Raw genomic sequence first — 21,072 nt, 5'->3', positions numbered from 1 at the left:
TGTTTTCTCATCCCAGCCCAGCCTACTCATTTAGTTTCATGAATCGTCTGCTGACTAGCTAAACTAGAAAGCTAGTCCGACATAGTAGCGAGATATTTAATGGATCATTGCAATCTTATTGATCATATTTATGTATCTGCTTCTTCTCAATTTTTCTTAATAATGTCTTCGTGGAGTGCCAATGACACCAAAAAGTTTTGACGCCATTTCTGGTATCGAAAGAATAGGAAGTGCGAAATGGGTAGCTTTTTAATTTCCAAGATCGAAAATTCTTGCATGTAGGTTTTAAGCTCCCTATCTTGAAAAACGAGGAAAATGAAGCGGACGTTAATCATCGAAATCAGATCTGCCGTTTTTATGGCACTTGGTATTAACCAAGTGACATATAGCGATCGTAAATTCTGCCGGTCTGTCGGTCCCGGTTTTGCTACTTTAGGCACTTCCAGGTAAGCTAGGAGGATGAAATTTGGCAGACATATCAGGGACCGGACCAGACTAAACTAGAAATATTCGTTTCCCTGATTTGACCATATGGGGGGGGCGGTCAATCGGAAAAAATTGAAAAATGGAGTATTTTTAACTTACGAACAGGTAATGGGATCCCAATGAAATTTGATGTTTGGAAGGATATCGTGTCTCAGAGCTCTTATTTTAAATCTCGAACAGATCTGGTGACATTGGGGGAGCTGGAGGGGGAACCTAAAATTTTGGAAAACACTCAAGTGGAGGGATCGGGATGAAACTTGGTGGGAAAGATAAGCTAACTTGCGAAGGAGTGATTGGATCTTAATGAAATTTCATATTTAGAAGCACCTCGTAACGTAGATCTCTTATCTCAAATCACGACCGGATCCAGTGTCATTGGGGCGGGAGCTGGGGGGACCGTAAGATCAGGATGAAATTGGTTGGGAGGGATAAGTACAAATCCAAAATACGTGACTGACATAACCGGACCGTATTTGCTCTCTTTGGTGGAGTTGGGGGGGGGAGTTATTCGGAAAAATTAGAAGAAATGAGGTATTTCTAACTTACGAACGGGTGATCAGATCTTAATGAAATTTGATATTTAGAAGGATCTTGTGCTTTGGAGCTCTGATTTTAAATCCCGACTAGATCCGGTGACATTGGGGGAGTTGGAGGGGGAAATCGGCATTCTTGGAAAACGTGAAAATTGAGGTATCTTTATTTTACGAATGGGTGAACGGATCTTAAAGAAACTTGATATATAGAAGGATCTTATGTCTCAGGTGCTACATTTTTAATTCGAATCGGATCCGAGGACATAAGGGGCTGGAGGGGGGAAACAGAAATCTTGGGAACCGGGAATCTTGGAAAACGCTTAGAGTGGTGAGATCGGGATGAAACTTGATGGGAAAAATAAGCACGAGTTATAGATACGTGATTGACATAATTGGAACGGATCCGTTGTCTTTGGGGGAGCTGGGGGGTGTAAAGTTGGAAAAATTAAAAAAATTGAGGTATTTTTAACTTAAGAACTGGTGAATTGAAACTTGATATTTAGAAGGAACTCATTTCTCAGAAATCTTATTTCAAATCCCGACCAGATCTGTTGAAATTGGGATGGGGGAGTTGGAGGGGAGAGCGGAAATCTTGGAAAACGTTTCGAATGGAGAAATCGGAATGAAACTTGGTGGGTAGAATAAGCAGATGTCGTAGATACGTGATTGACGTAATCGTACTGGATCCGTTCTTTTTGGGGGAGTTAGGGTTGGGGTTCAGTGCGTTGGCCAGTTTGGTGCTTCTGGTTGTGCTAGGACGATGAAAATTGGTAGGTGTGTCAGGGAGCTGCACAAATTGACTTGATAAAGTCGTTTTCCCCGATTCGATCATCTTGGGGGCTGAAGGGAGAGGAAAAATTAGAAAAAATGAGGTATTTATAACTTATGAGTGGGTGATCGGATCTTAATGAATTTTGATATTTAGAAGGACCTCGTGACTCAGAGCTCTTATTTTAAATGCCGACCGGCATTAAGCCTCTTATTTTCCTTTAAAATCAATCTATTGATTCTTAGAATTTTGCTAGAGCTCATACCATATGAGCTCTTGGCTCTTGGCTCTTCCGGCCTCGTCACAAGTGCCATATGAGCTCTTAGGTCTTGTTTTATGTTTTGAACCGGGCCTACTTACATGAGTATTATTTATGCCTGTTAATTTTAGGGAAGAACGAAAATGCAAGTTTCGCTTCTTGAGGATAGCATTCAGCAGGTAGGTATGGAGGGGAATGGGGTTTAAGCCTGAACATGTAACAGACGAAGACTGTTACAATTCCTAGACTTTTTTCTACAATTGGAAGTAATATTTATCTTTTGATATGAAAAAAGTTTGCTTTTGTGAAAGTGTGCCTTTTTTTTACTTCTTTTCGTCTCCGAAATCGAAATGTGCCAAAGACCACAAAATAAGTCTTATTTCGTATCGCTGGGAATTACGTCAGCAATAGAAAACCACCTTGTTGCTTACCAAAGCGAGTTTTCAAACAGTTCGTGGTAACGAACTGTAGTAAGGAGCGACCCGGCTCAATAGTAACCAAACTCTAAAAGAAAAGAATTTTGATACCAATAGCTACATCAAAAGAATCGCATTTTAATGCTGATTTTAAATATCTAAGTTTCATCAAAAGTTACGAGCCTGAGAAAATTTGTGTTATTTTAAAAAATAGGGGGAAACACCCCCTAAAAGTCAAAGAATCTTAACGATTCGATTGTATTTTTTGCCAGAAGGCAGATCACGGATGCGTGTTTATTTGTTTGTTAGTTGAAAAAAGTCAAAAAACCTTATAACTATGTCTTTGGGGACGACTTAATCCCCCACAGTCCCCGTGGGAGGGGCAAAAAGTTACAAACTTTGACCAGTGCTTACATATAGTAATGGTTATTAGGAAGTGTACAGGCGTTTTCAGGAAGATTTTTTGGTTGGGGGAGGGGTTGAGAAGAGGGGGATATGCTGGGGGAAATTTCCATCGAGGAATTTGTCATGGGGAAGAAAATTTCCATGAAGAATTCCCACTTGTATTCTGTACAGGTATCTAGTTAAACCTTCTCCTTGGATTTAGTCGTGCGATGGCGAAACCAAATAAGCCGACTTCTTCAAAATCTAATTCATGTTTTATCGAATTAAACGTCATTAAAAAATACATTATGTGGCTATTTAAAAAGTTGCCGTCCAAGAAGAAACAAAGCTCTGAAGACGAACGGCTGCGACAGTCCATTTCCAAAAATTTAATCAAACAAGCTTATTAAAGAAAAATTAAATAAATAAAATCGAAGATCAGGACCCCATAAACTGGTTCCTCATCCATCCCTTCCAAAAAACTTCATCATTCTATTCTTTAATTGGTGCCAAGGTTCAGCCGCCTTATTAGTATCCCTTCTCTGCTTTTAAACGGACCCATATCCACTACTCCTTTCTTCCTTTAATGTCTTAAGTTGAATGGCGATTCCCTCAGGGCAAGGTGCTACTAAACATCTTCGAGATGCAGGTGGTTGTTACGTAATAGGCATAGTTTCTTCTAAAAACCTTCAGAGTTTCTTTACTCCAGGATTTCTAAGATTATTACCTAATAGTTTCTTTTTGAAAGCCATCAAGGGCCCCACCACATCAGGATTTCTTTGGTTGCTGCCGAAAAGTTTCTTTATAAAAAATACCTATGAGACCCCTACAAATAAGGATTTCTAAGATAGTCATGATTGAAAACCTACGAGAGCTGAGACCCAATTCCATAGGGGGCCCATAAAGTCCAAATTTACGGGGCCCCTAAACTAAACAATGGAGAACCTAGTAATCAACTCCAATGGAGCCCTATCGTCCAATTCCATCAGGGCCCCTATCATCCAACTTCATCGGACCCCTAACCTAACCACTGGGGCCCAAGCATCCAATTCAACCGGGGCCCTAGCATCTAATTTTTCCAAGGGTCCCTAACCTAACCACTGGGAGCCGGATCCTAGCACCCAATTCCATCGGGGGCACCTAGCTTACAAACTCATTGGGATCCTACCCTAATTAATGAGGGCCCTAGCAACTAATTCCAATGGGACCCTAGCATCTAATTCCATCGGGTTCCCTAGCATCCAGCTTCATCAGGCCCCTAACTTAATCACCGAGGGGCCGTAGCATTCAGTTCAATCGAGGCCCTTGCATCTAATTTCACCGTGGGGCCCAAACTTAACTACAAGGGGAGTTAGCATTCAATTTCACTGAGAAGGGGTCCTAGCATCCTTTCTATGGGGACCCTAACATCCCATTTCATCGGGCACCTAACCTAACCACCGGGGCCCCAACATCCAATTCTATCTCGGCCCCTAGTATCCAGTTTCATCGAGCCCCTAACCTAACCACCAGGGGCCTTAAAGAGCATTGCCAGCAGGGTTTCTTAGAGACCAATTCCAGAGGGGCCCCTTGGCATCCAATTTCAGCTGGGTCCCCTAGCATCCAATTTCAACGGGGGGCCCTAGCATTCAATTTCACCGGGCCCCTAACCTAACCACCAGGGCTCCCTAGCAGTCAACTCAATCGGGACCCTATCATAGAATTTCACCGACCCCCTAATCTAACTACCGGAGGCCCTAGCATCCAATTCCATTGGTGGGGGGCAAGCAAACCAATTTCATTGTGTAACAAGTTTTACGAACAAAAAATCAGCTCGCAATAGTTTCCATGAACACAAATCAGCACGCAACAAGTTCAAATAGAAACAATGGAAAAAGCTGGAAAACCCCTTAGGCCACCAGCCATAAAACAAAATATAGCCGCGAGAAGGGTATCATTTGGCGGGCTAATACATTTTTTCAAGCTGGCCTAAAATGCTAGGAGTCATCAGAAGAAATGCTAATGGTGATTTTTTTTCATTAAGTTTAAATAATCGATTGTAGTATAAAGAAATATTTTTGCAGGAAAATGCTTGAAAATGTCATGTGTGATAATGCATGCTAGAGGGTGTTTTTTGTCAGCCATTGAGTGTCACGGGCATGGAATTGTCATGGAACGTCGCAATCTAGCAATGAAAAGGCAAGTTTCCGCTGTTCAAATAAAAACAATGGTCATTTTTTAGTTCATAAATTTATTTTGAGGGTTAAAGCTTGAAAGCCCCCTTAGGTGTGATAATATGTGTGAGAGGGATGTCATCGGGGGAAGGGAGGAGGGGGACTAATATATTTTGTCAAGCTGGCGTCAATTGCGAAGAGTCATCAGAAGAAATGCTAATGGAGATTTTTTCATTAAGTTTAAACGATCGATTCTAGCATAAAAGAATATTTTTGCTGGAAAATGCGTGAAAAGTGTCATATGTGATAATGCATGTTAGAGGGTGTCGTTTATCAACCATTGGTTGTCATGGGCTTGGTATTGCCATGGAACATCGCAATCTAGCAATGAAATGGCAAGTTTCCGCTATTCAAATAAAAAACAATGGCCATTTTGTAGTTTATAAATTTATTGTGAGGCAAAAATGTTGAAAAAAACCCTTTGGTGTGATACTGTATGTTATAAGGGTGTCATCAGGGGCTGATACGTTGTGCCACGCTGTCCTCAATTGCTAGGAGTCATCAGAAGAAACGCTAATGGAGATTTTTTCATTAGGTTTAAATGATCGATTCTAGTGTAACCGAATATTTTTGCATGAAAATGCCTGACAAATGCTATATGTGTCAAAAGACTATTAGTACAAAAATGCGCTAAGAGAAACCCGCAATATTATCGAATAATACTCTCTAAAGCATTACTCAACAAGCAGGTGTACCTCAAATATAACTGAACCCTAGTAATCAATTTTCCACCCTGCATGTGAGCTATTGTATTTTTATGGGAACATGGAATACATTTAATCATTTTAGTATGCGAGACAAGGATTTCTCCGCGTTTGGAATTCGTTATTTCGTAGAATGTATTAACGAATCAAAATATTACAAAGGTTTTCATGTTCCAGATATCCAAGGCACAGCTCCATTGGATATAAATGGCCCTTTCGAATCCTAGTGTGGACAGAAAATCTTTAGAATATAAAGGTTCCCTGAGTAAAACACCTTGAATGAAAATGAAATTTCGAAGGAAAAAACCATTTGAAAAAAAAAGAAATCCTGAAGAAAATGAAATATCTGAAAGAATTATGTAACATCTCACAGATTATGTAACATCAGCGTATGTACCTCCATTAGTTAACACCTCACGTGTGCGATGCCATTGCGTAACATCCACTTGCCCTCCTCAGTTACAAGCTAAAATTTCCACAAGGGGCCTTGAAGTCTAGCATGTCACGCGAGATTGCGTCGTTCCCAATAAATCTACTAAGTCTCGTAAGCATACATCCCCCCAATAAGTCTACCAAGGCACGCAAGATTGAGCCACATCTCACGTGTGTACTGTTACTATGTAAAACCTAAGTGTGTTGCTCCCTCATTTACAACCGGTACTTCCCCACGGGGCCTGAAACAACAAGTCACGTTAGAATGCGTCATCTTTAACACTGATAAACATTCCCTATTGCGTAAAAACTAAAGAAATCATGAAGAAAAACGTCTTAAAAAACGTTTTGAAAAACATTTTGAAAAAAATGTCTTAACAAATTTCTTGAAACCTCTTGAAGAATTTTTTTAATAACTCGCCCTCTTGACTAGTGCACTCTAACCAGGGCTGCCAAATTAACACATTTGTGTCAAAATGACATAATTTGATGTTGCGTGACACAATGACACATTCAGTCGAAATTATGACACAATCGACGAAAATGACACATTTTTCAAAAAAAAATGACACATTTTTGTCATCCAAGTCTTGTTTTTTAAATGGTAATTAAAAAAAAGTAAAATTTCAGTTTTCTACCAGAAAAGCTACAAATTAACGGAAGGGAATAGCGCTACCTAAAGTTGTCAGTAGTGTACAAACAGTGCGGTGGACAGATACCACTACCACATGTAAAATTTAAACCACGCGAAGAAAACAGTCATAGGCAGAAATTTCAAATCAAAATGCACGCTAATATCTTAGCTTTTTGATTGAGTATGTGATGTAACCAACTGGTAAGTACTTAATGGTAAAAAGTAAACAGCATGCAGTTTACTAAAGCTGTATGTATAAGTAGCAACTCCCATTTTTAGGAATACAGGAGGGATATCCCACATTGGACAAGATTACAAATTTGCAGAGAAGTATTTCCTTCAGAATAATCTATCTGGCTTAAAAAGGCACCAACAAATATGACAAAAATACTAGATTGAAGCTAGTTGAATGTCTTACATATTGAGTAAATAATTATAGCTTCAACATTTCTAATGGACCATACTTCTATTTTCAAACAAGATTGCTTCATTCTAATCTTACCTTGTTTCACTTAAAAATGGTGAAAAAGGAAGAGTTAACAAAGTGAAAAGCCAGAAAACAGCTTTTTAAAACATCTAATAGATCGAGAAAAGGCACAGAATTTGAATAACTTTGGGTACATGACTTTGAGAAAAGTCATATTTTGCCTCTGGACTGTCAGGACAGCTTGTACATATCATTTTAACATTTTCATTGCAAAAATTAAGGTAGTGTAAAAACATGGTCAGGTACCCCTCCTGTGGATAGGGATAAGCTTATTATGGTTATTTAGGTACTTGGTTACTTAGATTTGAACACTGTTTTTTTGCTCTTTTTGTCTAAATAGTAGAATGAAGATCCAAAATCTCTATTCCAAGGTTTTTCAGGGGTTGTCTTTAGTTACTTTGGCTAACTTGTAATTGACTTTTGTTAGGGTAGCCACACAAACACCTAATGGCACAAATTGGCAATTTTTTGTGTTTTGTCTAAATAGTAGAATGAAGATCCAAAATCTTTATTACAAGGTTTTTCAGGGGTTGTCTTTAGTTACTTCGGCTAACTTGTAATTGACTTTTGTTAGGGTAGCCACACAAACACCTAGTGGCACAAATTGGCAATTTTTTGTAATAGAAGCATGAATTGCTGTGAATTTTCCTTTTCAGTTTTACATGTCTAAGACATCTCTAAAAAACATTTTAAAAATACCATTGTATTCAGGACAAAATTGTGTTTTATTATGCCATACTCCCCTAACCTAGCTATTTAATATTATTTCTTAATTTTCAATTTAAAAAAGTGGCTGAACTTGCCTACAAAAATTTACTGATACTAAGGAGGAAAATTCAGCATTCTACAGCAATAATAGGTCTATTAGACTATAACCTACTTTCCTATCTAACTCACTTGCTGGGGCTCCCCATGCACCCAAACCAGCTCAAAACCACCCAGTGTCATAGAATTTCATTGAAGCACATAGTTCCAATTTGGCTACTAGATGGACAAAACCCTAAAGTCAACAGTTGATATTGTTTTCTAAAAAAGATTTAAAATGCTTAGAGGCAAGATAGAGAGATGATTTTGGCCTAAATCAAAGCTTAAATATAGGAGAATCACATTTTGATCTTCAAAAGCTTAGATTTGACCAAACATTCAAATAAGAACACCTCTAATATACTCCTCAAAATAGGTCCCTAAAACCCTGTTTTCAGGTAGGTTACCATTTTTAGGAGTAATCTCGAAAGTACCCACATCCTATTTTAGGGATATGCCACACCTGAAAACTGGTAACATATTCCTAAAAACACTGAAAAGAGAACCAAATACTCTGAGTTGTATACAGTATAGGTAGAGGTGAACAGTTACATTAATGTGAACAGGGCAGTTTTGGGGTAAATGGTAAAATGGATCTTTTCAGATACCATTTATTACCTACTTTCCCTAACTGATAGTTCGATTTAGACACGACAAGTGCAGGAAAATGGCAAAGTTTACCATCAACAAATGTTCACATAGCAAACCTCTGCTGTATTAAATAAAAGAGGAGAAGTCCTACTTCCCAAAACTCAGAGCTTGATCCTCTGATACTCTCCCAGGAATTACAGTGTCACAGATACGGAATAGAAACTGCAAAAACCAACTCAGTATTATCTGTGAGAGCCAAGCAATGAGTTTAGGCAATACAATATTTCCTCTTGATTCTAATGTATAGTATTGATTTTCTGATGCTGTTTCTACTAAATTTTTGTTAAAATCATAGTATTTCTGAGTGTCTGTGAGAGCCAGTCAATAAGCTTATGCAAAACGATCTTTCATCTTGATTTTAAGGTATAATTTTGAGTTTTAGGTTCTGTTTCTACTTGAATAAAAATGGTACAAACGCCTATTTGAGGTTAGGCTGTTAATGCCTAGTAGTAGGTGTTAATTAACACCTACTACTAAGTAGGTGTTAATGTTTAAGCATGTTCTGAAATAATCTAAAACTTAGAGACATGGGCCTAGTTGTGATTATGATATGATTTGCTTCCCTAAAATGAAACATGGGAAGGTAATTGATGATGATTTTTACAACCTCTGGATGATCTAACTTAATAGTTTGTCTGTCTGTGGTTACACAACTGGTAGGTGATTACTAATCAAGCTATGTAAAGTCAGAAAGCATTGATTCTGCAATAGAAGGATATTAAAGATTCTGATTTACTTTGCAGATAAATTCTCTGAAAATTGAAATTGTTTGGCTTCTAGTATGGAAGAAACCAAGAATTTACCGAAAAAACGGGCTCAGAGTCAGATACTGGACTTTTTTCTCAAAAAGAAGAAGAAGAAGGAACAAGGAATAGAGTGCACTGAAATCTGAGCAGATACAAATCATACAAGACAAACCAGCTCCATAGCTCTGTCGATCTCACAGAGTGAGCCAAAAGGGCTAAATAGTATCAACTGAAAAGCCCGTCTGCTGAATAAGAAGAAGAAGAAGACTGAAAGACAGGGAAGAATAAGTGAAGAAAGCAAGCAGCTGGCAAGTGACAAGAGCGTTGTCATTGATGTTCCTAGCACTTCAAACAAAATGGTTGGTGAACATAGTGCTATTGAAACCAGTCTAAGAAACCGAGAGACAGTTTTGCTTAAAAACAACAATCCTTTTGGTGGTCCTGCAGTGGTAATGTCAGGGAAAAGTAAGCAGAGATCTGTTCTTGATACTGAAAACGTGGCAGGAAGCATTAATAAGTCCAAACGTACATATCAACTGAGCAGTGGTACTGACAGTGAGCCTGAAAATAGTGGAGGTCTGAGCACAGAACAGAAAACCAAGAAAAAGAGAAAGATGGCTTCCGACAATCTAGAACTGAGTGACAACTACTCAGAAAGTGAAATGTCTGAAATTAGTGAAGGTGTAGGAATCATAAGTGAAGATGTACGAAAGGAACCAGCTAATACTTGTGTGAGTGACAGTGGAAGCAGCAATAGTGAGACAGAAACAGCACAAGCCAGGAAAATAGGAAGAAAAACCAAGAAGAAACCAAAACGAGGTTTTGTTAAAGCCTGGGAGGATGACAAGCAACTCAGCCATTTTTTAACTAGAGCCCCCAACAATAAAGACCAGCCGTGGTGCAAGTTCTGCCATCGGATTTTGAAGGGGTCAAAAAGGAATACTTTGAGGCATACAAAATCGAAGAGTTACATTGATAGGTGCAAAGAAGCAGGAGCTGCAGCTACATCCAGAGTGATGATGTATATTAGGCAGAAAGACATTGATGTAACCAATGCAGAAATCCGCTTATCAGCTGGGTTTGCCTCAGAAGACATACCTTTCATTGAAGCCAATACGCTTATCCCTGTGTTGAAAGCATGTGCACCAGACTCTGCAGTGCTGGAGAGTGTCCAGATGAAACAGACGAAGATCACAGGGATTGTGAAGAATGTTCTTGCCCCATATGAACAGAGCAGACTTTCTCGTGACTTGAGCAAAAGCTTTTACTCTTTGGTCGTTGATGAAACAACAGATAGAGGGACTATCAAATCTTAAGTGATTATTGTGAAGTACAAACACCCCAATACTCAAGCAGTCAAAAGAATTCTTAGGAATTCTGGAGGTTGAAGATTCAAGCAGCCTTGGACAGAGAACTTTAATCGTGAACTATTTGAAAAATCTTGGCATACCACTGAATCGGATGATCGGTATTGGCTTTGACAATGCTTCTGTTAACACGGGAGTTCGAGCTGGACTTGGGGCACTGCTTATTGGTGGAAGTACGGGGGGGATGGTTAATGATGCACTACCTGAGCTATTTGTACTTGGGTGGACCCGTCATTCTCTTGCCCTAGTTGCTAGTCATGCAAGCAAGCGACTGCCAGAAGGCCTTGAGCCTATGCTGAGAGATTTGATCAACTATGTTGCTAACAGCCCCAAACGTATTGTTGAGCTGAAGGAAATTCAACAATTCGCAGAACTGAAGGTACACCGGATGCTTCAAATATCAAATACTCGGTGGCTTTCGATGGAACAGGCAATTTCTCCTGTTCTTGAGCAATGGAATGCCCTTGTGATGTTTTTCACCAATCACGGTCTTGGAGATGCAGCTGGGGACAAGAGTTCACGAGATAAAGCTGCAAAAATCTTGTCTTACATGAAGGAGCCCTTGACTAAGGCATACTTTCATTTCCTTGCATTTACGCTCAACAAGATAAATTGCTTGAATTTGGAGTTCCAGAGTAGTGACACTCGCATTCACAAACTCCTTTCCAGCTCAAAGGCAACCATGAAGTCTATCATGAAGTCTTTTATCAAAACTGACATCTTAGAGAATGACGATGCTTTTGACGTACCCATGATCTCAGGCTGTTTCAAGGAAATCTCCGAGATTTCTTCTGGTCCAAATACCGAAATACACTTGCTGAAATACAAGGATGGGATTCCCTAGAATGATCTCAAACAGTTTAGGCTGAACTGCTTGAACTTCCTTGTAGAAGTTATCACACAAATGAGGAAAAGAATTGATCATTCCGATCCCACTTTAAAAGCTCTGGCTTGTTTAGACCCAGTGACTGCTTTGAGCGGAAAAGTTGACACTCTAGTGGGACTGACTGGTCGGTTCAGCAGCTTACTTGGGAAACATGAAGGTGAAGTGGAAAGGTCAAGGAATGTAATAGAGACTCAGTGGATCTTGATGAGTGAGCACAGAGATGATATTATCAGAACCATGGGAACTGAAATGTCTCCTTCGATCTTTTGGAAGACGTTATTGAATATGAAAGATGCTCAAGGCAAGCCACAGTTCGAAGAACTGTCCCTTTTCATGCTAAATCTATGTGCTCTCCCGCATTCCAGTGCAGCTGCAGAACGTCAATTTTCAGTTCTATCAAATATAAAAACCAAACTCAGGAACAGTCTACTTCTCGACACCATAGACTCCCTGATGCATGCAAAGCAGCTGGTCTCTCGTACCTCAGGAACCGTGCACGACTGGGAAATTCCTTCCGATATACGGAGGAATTTTATGGCCTGGTACAAGGAGAAAGAAGAAGAAACCAATGAACCCTAGATATAACCAGGGTCGAATATACTTGAAGTTCTGGGGAGGGGGGTCTGTGTGTGAGATGTTACCAAGTTGTTCAGTGCTTATATATCTGATATTCGTCTGTAATTTTTAGTACAAATATGCGATTGATTTTGGCTTACATTTTTCCTCGGCCTCTAGGTCCATTAGATGTACTATTGTAACCATTAAGACAGGAAGACGGCTTAGTAGTATTGTTGGTTTGAGCTAAGCTTCAATGAGGGCACAATGAACCACAGACAAATTGATAGACAGAAATTGGGAACTGTTTTTTTCTGGGAACTAAGTTCCGATTGCCGAGTCAAAGTGACATACTGTACAAGAGAATAAAAGTAGGCACAAAGCATGTTAAAACAAGAAGAAGCGTGTTCAGGTATTATACTTCATTTTCGCGAATTTCTTCCCGATTGAATTCAGGTCTTGGACAAATTTTATGCTCGCAAACTAAAAAGCTCAAACGCACCTACTGTGTGGTCTTATATTTTTCCATTTTCGAAGGTGTCAACTAAACCTTAGCCGAATACGATTGCGACGTCATGCGAAAAGTCTTTAATTTACAGTCGGAAAGGATTGTCCCTAAAACTTTTATAAATGTAAACTTGCCTTGTTGGCCGCCCAGACACAAATCCATAGTGTCTAACATTAATTTAATCGATTGTTCCTATTACTTTCATGACGTCATAAGAACGTCTCGATCCCAAGATAATAGTTTAAGATTAAGTTTACTCCTTTTTAAACTGATTTAGAAAAGATTACATATTAAAAACTCCAAATAAAGATTTGACAATTAAATATGATACCACTTGTAGCAAAAAAAAATGACACATTTTATGACACATTATAGAATTTGATATGACACAAAAAGCACATTTTCGGAAAAAAATGACACACTCCTTAAAAAAAAATTGGCAGCCCTGACTCGTCCTATTATGTAATATCCCAAACCCTATTACGTAACATTCAAGGAAATCCTGGGGTAAAGAATCCCTCTAGATTTTTTCTCTGGCCCTCGTGGGTTAAAAAAAGAAACTATGACGTAACATACACCTGGGTCCTAAAGAAGTTTGAAGAAAAGTTTCGGGATCGGGATCCGAAGGGATAGGACTCTTGTCGGATTTGTTGAGGCCTCACTACTCGTCTTATACTCACCGAAAGTCAATTCCAAACACTTGGTCTCAAATGGCAAATAGTAATACAGGCCAATTATTGGTTTTACCTTGTTTAATGGGCTGCTTCGGGCTTAAATGCAAATTAAATAAATTATACGATAAATGTAAAAAATTGCAGGTTTCCTTTCCCCAAGCATGCTTCACCTTAAACTAGTTAAATTTGTGAAAACCAGAAGTATTAAACGACTGGAATAATCTTCAAAAGAAAAATTGTTATAAAAATACTGGTTACTTGAAAAATTTCATTCAAAGCAAATTATCTCGATGTTCGCGTCTACGACAAAGGCTTTCGTGGAGGTTCCCCAGATGATACGGAAGAGCGAGCGTAAAAATTCGGTTGGGAGGAAATGGCTCTTAAGTGTATTTTCCAAGGAATTTTAAGATTTTTGGTGAATGATTCAAAATTTTACACCTTCTGTATATTTCGATATTCCAAGAGGACAAGTACGCAGTTTTAATTACCCTCCTCTGGATACTTAGACATCAGACCTAGTGCGTACGTAGAGTGGGAAGGATTTCATGACTCTTTTCGCCTGAAGTGTCTTTATTTTTCTTATAGTTTTTACGTATTTTCTGAATGATTGGACTATTTTTGCTTCTTTTTTTTTTAATATTTATCCTCACCCCGGAATGGAGTCATGCCTTCCTGCATCAGACCCATATTTTCCATTGGTCCACAAAAAAAGATATTTGTCAAATATTCTGAATGTGCCCAGATTTGCCAATTTGCAGAAATTAAGGGATAAATTCTGTTTTGTTTTTTTCAATGAGTGTATATAAACAATTTCCAATTTTTATAACGAAAAATTTATTTCTTCAAAATGTAGGGGGGGGGGCAATGCCCCGGTCGAATTGACGCCACTGGTCAGACTAAGAAAATTTGCAAAAAAAAACAGAGATGTATTAAAAATGATTTATTAGTTCCTCCATGAAATTTTGGCTTTGCCCAAGCTTGTTGAATAACATGTGCGTTAAATAACTTGTGTTTGAACTTCGATGGAAAGTACAGATTTTTTACTCATCACATTCCTGATTGATTAGCAGTAACCGGTTTTCTTTTTTTAATAAGCTAATTTTCAGGGGCTTTTGCTTCCCGGCTTCCGCTTACAGATCGTAAGATATGATGTCAAGGCAAGCCTGCTTTTTGATTGGCTGAAATGAAGGCGCGGTTTTCATTATTGGACAATCTAAATTGGTTCTAAAAAATCAAATTAGTTCGCTCAAAGAAACCATTGAGTTAAGACATAATGTTGGCTTACACTTTACTATGCTCCTTAACCTTTATTTTACTGTTTTTCCAAGGAGTTTTTGCAGCAAATAAAGAATCTGGATTTTTAGTTACAGATTATTTGAAGGATGGCGAACTCGAAAGGAGGGTTAGATTACGGAAATGGAAGGCAAAAGAGACGTCGTCTGTTCATTTGGAAAATGGCGAAAGGTAAGAACATACAGCTATTGAATTTAAAAAGGCTTAATAATGAGTGCTGTGATTTCTGATTCCCCTCGCAAGAAAGGTAATCTTGTGGGTAAATATTTCATAGTATTGACTTACGAATAAAGTGAACATACCACTCGATGCCTTTTTATGGCACTTGGTATTAACCAAGTGACATATAGCAGTCGCCAATTCTGTCGGTCTGTCGGTCCCGGTTTTGCTACTTTAGGCACTTCCAGGTAAGCTAGGACGATGAAATTTGGCAAGCGTATCAGGGACCGGACCAGATTAAATTAGAAATAGTTGTTTTCCCGATTTGACCATCTGGGGGGGGGGAGTGGGGGCCCGGTTAATTCGCAAAAAATAGAAAAAATTAAGTATTTTTAACTTATCAGCGGGTATTTGGATCTTAATGAAATTTGATGTTTGGAATGATATTGTGTCTTAGAGCTCTTATTTTAAATCCCGACCGGATCTGATGACATTGGGGGGAGTTGGAGGGGGAAAACCTAAAGTCCCGGTTTTGCTACTTTAGGCACTTCCAGGTAAGCTAGGACGATGAAATTTGGCAAGCGTATCAGGGACCGGACCAGATTAAATTAGAAATAGTCGTTTTCCCGATTTGACCATCTGGGGGGGGGAGTAGGGGCCGGTTAATTCGGAAAAATAGAAAAAATGAAGTATTTTTAACTTATGAGCGGGTGATTAGATCTTAATGAAATTTGATGTTTGGAATGATATTGTGTCTCAGAGCTCTTATTTTAAATCCCGACTGGGTCTGATGACATTGGGGGGAGTTGGAGGGGGGAAACCTAAAATCTTGGAAAACACTTAGAGTAGAGGGATCGGGATGAAACTTGATGGGAAAAATAAGCGCAAGTCCCAGATACATGATTGACATAATCGGAACTTATTTGCTCTCTTTGGGGTAGTTGGGGGGGGGAGTAAGTCTTAAAAATTAGAATAATGAGGTATTTTCAACTTACGAACGGGTGATCGGATCTCAATGAAATTTGATGTTTAGAAGGATATCGTGTCTTAGAGCTCTTATTTTAACGGATCCGCTCTCTTTGGGGTAGTTGGGGGAGGGGTTAATTCTGAAAAATTAGAAAAAATGAGGTATTTTTAACTTACAAACGGGTGATCGGATCTCAACGAAATTTGATATTTAGAAGGATATCGTGTCTCAAAGCTGTTATTTTAAATCATGACCGGATCTGGTGACATTGGGGGAAGTTTGGGGTGGGGGAACCTAAAATCATGGAAAACGCTTAGATTGGAGGGATCGGGATGAAACTTGGTAGGAAAAATAAGCAGAAGTCTTACATACGTCATTTACATAATTGGAACAGATCCGTTCTATTGAAGGGGGGGGGGTTAATTGTGAAAAATAAGAAAAAATTACATTTTTAACTTACGAAGGAGTAATCGGGTCTTCATGAAACTTCATATTTAGAAGGACCTCGTAACTAAGATCTCTTATTTTAAATCTCAACCGAATCAAGCGTAATTGGGGGGGGGGGCAGTCGGGGGGACCGGTAATTTTGAAAATTCATGTATTTGTAACTTACGAAAGGGTGACCAGATCTTAATGAAATTTGATATATAGAAGTATCTTGTGCTTTAAAGTTCTGATTTTAAATTTCGACCAGATCCTGTGACATTGGGGGGAGTTGGAGGGGGAAACCGGAATTCTTGGAAAACGTGAAAATTGGGGTATTTTTATCTTACGAATAGATGATCGGATCTTAATGAAATTTGATTTTTAGAAGGAATTCATGTCTCAGAGCTCTTATTTCAAATCACGACCAGATCTTTTGACATTGGGGGGAGTTGGAGGGGGAAATCTTGGAAAAACACTTGGAGTGGAGGAATCGGGATGAAGCTTGGTGGATAGAATAAACAAATGTCCTTGATACGTGATTGACAGAATCGTACTGGATTCGCTCTCTTTGGAGGAGTTGGGGGAGGGGTTCAGTGATTTGGCGAGTTTGGTGCTTCTGGACGTGCTAGGACGAAGAAAATTGGTAGGCGTGTCAGGGAGCTGCACAATTTGACTTGATAAAGTCGTTTTCCCAGATTCGACCATCTGGGGGGCTAAAGGGAGAGGAAAAATTATAAGAAATTAGGTATTTATAACTTACGAGTGGGTGATCGGATCTTAATGAATTTTGATATTTAGAAGGACATCGTGACTCAGAGCTCTTATTTTAAATCCTGACCGGAATTAAGCCTCTTATTTTTCCTTTTTAAATCAATCTATTGATTCATAGAATTTTGTTAGAGCTCATACCATATGATCTCTTGGCTCTTAGCTCTTCTCGCCTCGTCACAAGTGCCATATGAGCTCTTAGCTCTTGTTTATGCTCTTTACGAATATAATCATCTCTTCGGTCGCAAATTCAAATTTAAGCACTTTTTGAGCTCTTAAAAATGACGAAATTTCAATTAAAATGCGAGTTATTGTCGTTTTCTACAAAATAATACTACATTTTCTCAGTGCCAAAATTATTTATAGTTAGGTTAGGTTGGGTTAGGTCAAAAAGTGCTAAAATTTGAATTTGCGATTGAAGCGATTATTATATTCGTAAAGAGCGTAAAAAAGGCTTCGAGTGGTATATTCACTTTATTGGTAAGTCAATAATATGAACTGTGATATATTAACCATCTTGTGACTTATGTTTCTAAACTAAGCTAGCCTAGGTAAAGTTACGGTACTTGTCTATTATATAAAACACACTCGAGAAGTGAAGTTTGGTGATAATAAAATATAATGGAAATAGAATACTTTATTAGCAAAATTGTGAAGGTCATTTGTGAATGATTAAATTGGGAGCTTCGGCGTCGGCTGACCGTCTCAAAGACAAAGAAAAGTTCATTATTAACGCGATTCTTGACCTAGTTCAATGTGGGGTTCTGCAAAGTGGAGGAACAAACGGCACCGAGGTGTATCCCGCCATCATTTACATTCATGTTTAGTATAGTGCATGTGGCGGGCGGCAGTAAAGGCAGAAGGCCGAGTTCATTTTAACGCGATTCTTGAGGACATTTCTGCGTTCTGGGAGCATATTTCCAATTTGTAGTTTTCCCAATTTTGCTAATAAAGTGTTCTGTTTTCATCATATTTTTTTCGTTAGCATTAACCAAAGTTACTGTACCTAGGATAGAATCCTGGATGGTGGTTTTCTGCTATCTTGGAAAGAAGTTCGTATGCGTATATAACACTCACAGGAAGGGTTCCATAGTCTAAATTATATCCTGGGAAGGGATTTTGAAATATCTATTTGTTTTCCCTCCCCCTCAGAGGGCACTGGCATATGATTAACTTGGATAAACTTTGAGGTGTAAAATTTATAAATAAATACAAAACATAAAGTACGCTGAAACCAAAATTAAGAAAACAAATTTTTGGTAAAATTGCAGTCGGTGGCTTTACTGTGGGACAGTCGACATTTTTTGGTATTTTGACGAGAGAAAACGGTCTGTTGCTTTCTGTGTCGACATAGGAATTGTAGATTCAAGTGGAAAAAATTTAAATCCAGACATATGTGAATGAATATCATTTGTCTTGTTTTTTTTTTCAGTAATAAAATCAAAAGAGCCCAGACAAGATCACTAAAAATGACAGAGGATCCCCGATGCCGTACTCTTTTCGGTACTTGTGTCTTATTGCCACTCACTCAACTGCTTCATTTAATTAGAACTTGTTTCTTTGGCGCTTAATCCTAGTGAAATATCGCAAAATATAATACTTTAGGGATAAATTTGGGTAATATATTCGAGCATAAGGGGGGGGGGGTGGTAGTATAGCGGGTCTGCATGCAAAATGTATTATATACAATTATCCTACATATGATGAAGTAAGAATTGTTTTCTAACTTCAAGGTGACCAAATACTTTACCCCCCCCCCTAATGTGCAAGTATGTAGCCCATATTATATATTTTCCCATCTATTCTGTCACTTGCCTTTGTCTTGTCTTACTCAAGCTGAAGGAAACTAAACGAAGAAACCGGTTTGTTCCCGAGTTTTAGAGAACGTAAACTTGAGTGAGTGGCGTATATGACACAAGTACCCTCTTTTCATATAAAAGCATTTAAACTTAATTACACCCCCCTCCTCCCTTTATGTCTGCCGTGAGGAACTGTGCCTGAAATTTGGCTTAAACGTCTTCTTTAATCCCTTCTGAAAGATTTCCCTCCCGCATCCCATTATGCCTCTTAGATCCGGACTCGTCTCTTTTGTTTATTTAGCTTAATGAAAGTTCCAAAACCGACCGACACTGGTTTACTCTAGGTCTCAGCGTTACAAATTTGCTCGTTGACAAACTTGTTTTGTGGTGACCGGCTCTAATTATTAGCCTATGATATTTGTTATTCTATAATTTATTGATTGACTAAAAGAAACCATGTTTGGACATGCCTATGAGAGTGAATATTGTTTGCAATATTTTATTTGAATGCGTATTTATTGTTATGTGTAATTCTCGTGAATTTTGGCCGGTGACTCGGCCTGCGTTTGAGACTTTGACCCGGGCCAATTGAATGCGCATTTAACTAGTTTATAGTACTCAAAGATACTAGTAAATGTTGCTATTGTTTATTTAGCTTAACTACGACCAAGGTGGCAGATATCCAGATAAGCTCGTGAGAAGCGTTTTTTGATAATATACTTTTCAAGTCGATAATAATCCCTTGAAAACTTAGCATAGTGCATCCAGGAATATTGACTTCCTTATCAATGACGTTAGACATCCCAGGCACAAGACAAAAGGGGATACCTCATTCAACAAATGCCGAAGGTGATCTAATTTGAATCAGAGACCACACATATTGTAGGGCGCCAGAGTATTCTTATCCTTAAAAACGGGGCGCGCATTTGGTCGTTTACTGGAAGGACGTCCAAACTGAGTCTGTTATTGTGGTTTCAAAACAATTCAGTTACAATCAGAATAGAAAGCTTGACCAAACAGCAAACAGACGATATCCAAGGACATACTGTGTTATAGGATAAAGAGCGGTCACATACCTCATACTTAACCTCAGTAAGGGTGGTCGTGACTCCAAAAAGGGATAGGCTTTGGCACCTTGTGAAACCTATCATTCAAGTTCTGCGGACAGGGACGCCAACCCCTGAAAAGTTTACTGAAGCAACCCACTGCTTATCCAAATGTACGTGTCCTTAAAATATTGAACTGATATATAAATTCTTTTTGCCATTGAACGAATAAAAAAAGATATGTAACTGAAAATAGTCGTTATGATGATAGAAGGTAATAAGCTTACCTGAGCTATGGATGTCAGGTGATTGATTTTTCTTGATTATATAACTTGATTATATAAGAGATGTTCTGATAGGTAACGGATACCCCCAAAAAGTCATTGACAAGGTTATTTTCAGGAGAAAGATGAGTGGAATTGTCAAGAATTTCGCTCCTAAGATTGAAGATGATAAACCCTTTTTGTCATTACCTTATATCAAGGGCATTACTGACATTTTAAGCTCCAAACTCACTAAACTTGGCTTTAAGGTGTTTTTTCCCTCTGGAAGGACTATTTCCTCCTTCTTGAACAAAGGCAAGGATAAGATTACTCCAGATCCACCAGGGGTATATGAGATTCCTTGCAGTTGTGGTGATACCTATATAGGTCGTACCATGAGACCTCTACATCACCGATTAAAAGAACATGCTGATTCCATTGATGCCTGCCTTAAAAAGACAAAGCTAAAGGAGGAAGATAATTTCTCTCCATTGGCCCATCATATCTTTGAAAACCCTTCCCACTCCATTAAGTTTGACCAAGCCCAACCTATTGCTATTGTCCCACAACTCTTAAAGCAGAAAATCAGAGAAGCTTTGGAAATTGCTAAAAATAAACCAGCCATCAATAAAGACAATGGTGAGTTTCATATTAGCGAAATTTGGGAACCAATCACCCATAAATTGAAAACTCACAAAAAACTCCACCCCTTTCCTAAAGGCCCAACCTCTTTAAGATCCACTAGGACAGCAGCCATCAACGCCTCTACCAAAATTCGGGCCATGGCACAATAATAACTCCAGGTTCGGCTCATCATTAATGTTGTTCAGTGTTTTTAGTTTT

The 21,072-nt window shown here is 38.7% G+C and overlaps 1 protein-coding gene across 5 annotated transcripts in view; it reads left to right on the top strand.

The window, feature by feature from the left end:
- Positions 1–21,072, top strand: part of LOC136033912 (group 3 secretory phospholipase A2-like) — a 91,941-nt gene that overhangs the window by 47,522 nt on the left and 23,347 nt on the right. The window contains exons 4-5 of one of the 5 annotated variants that reach the window (XR_010619059.1): positions 4,911–5,056; positions 14,873–14,972. Coding sequence is in view for 3 of the 5 variants with exons in the window: in XM_065714928.1 (XP_065571000.1) it covers positions 14,782–14,972 (191 nt within the window). In the remaining 2 variants the exon portion in view is untranslated. Of the gene's footprint in view, positions 1–4,910; positions 5,057–14,739; positions 14,974–21,072 lie in introns of those variants that run through there. The other 4 variants (XM_065714927.1, XM_065714920.1, XM_065714928.1 and 1 more) reach the window with 4 other exon arrangements.

The sequence above is a fragment of the Artemia franciscana genome, chromosome 12 (assembly GCF_032884065.1).
Source record: "Artemia franciscana chromosome 12, ASM3288406v1, whole genome shotgun sequence".
Classification (NCBI taxonomy): Eukaryota; Metazoa; Arthropoda; class Branchiopoda; order Anostraca; family Artemiidae; genus Artemia; species Artemia franciscana.
Note: the sequence above shows the minus strand (reverse complement) of the source record. Positions and strands in the feature narration are given on the sequence as shown.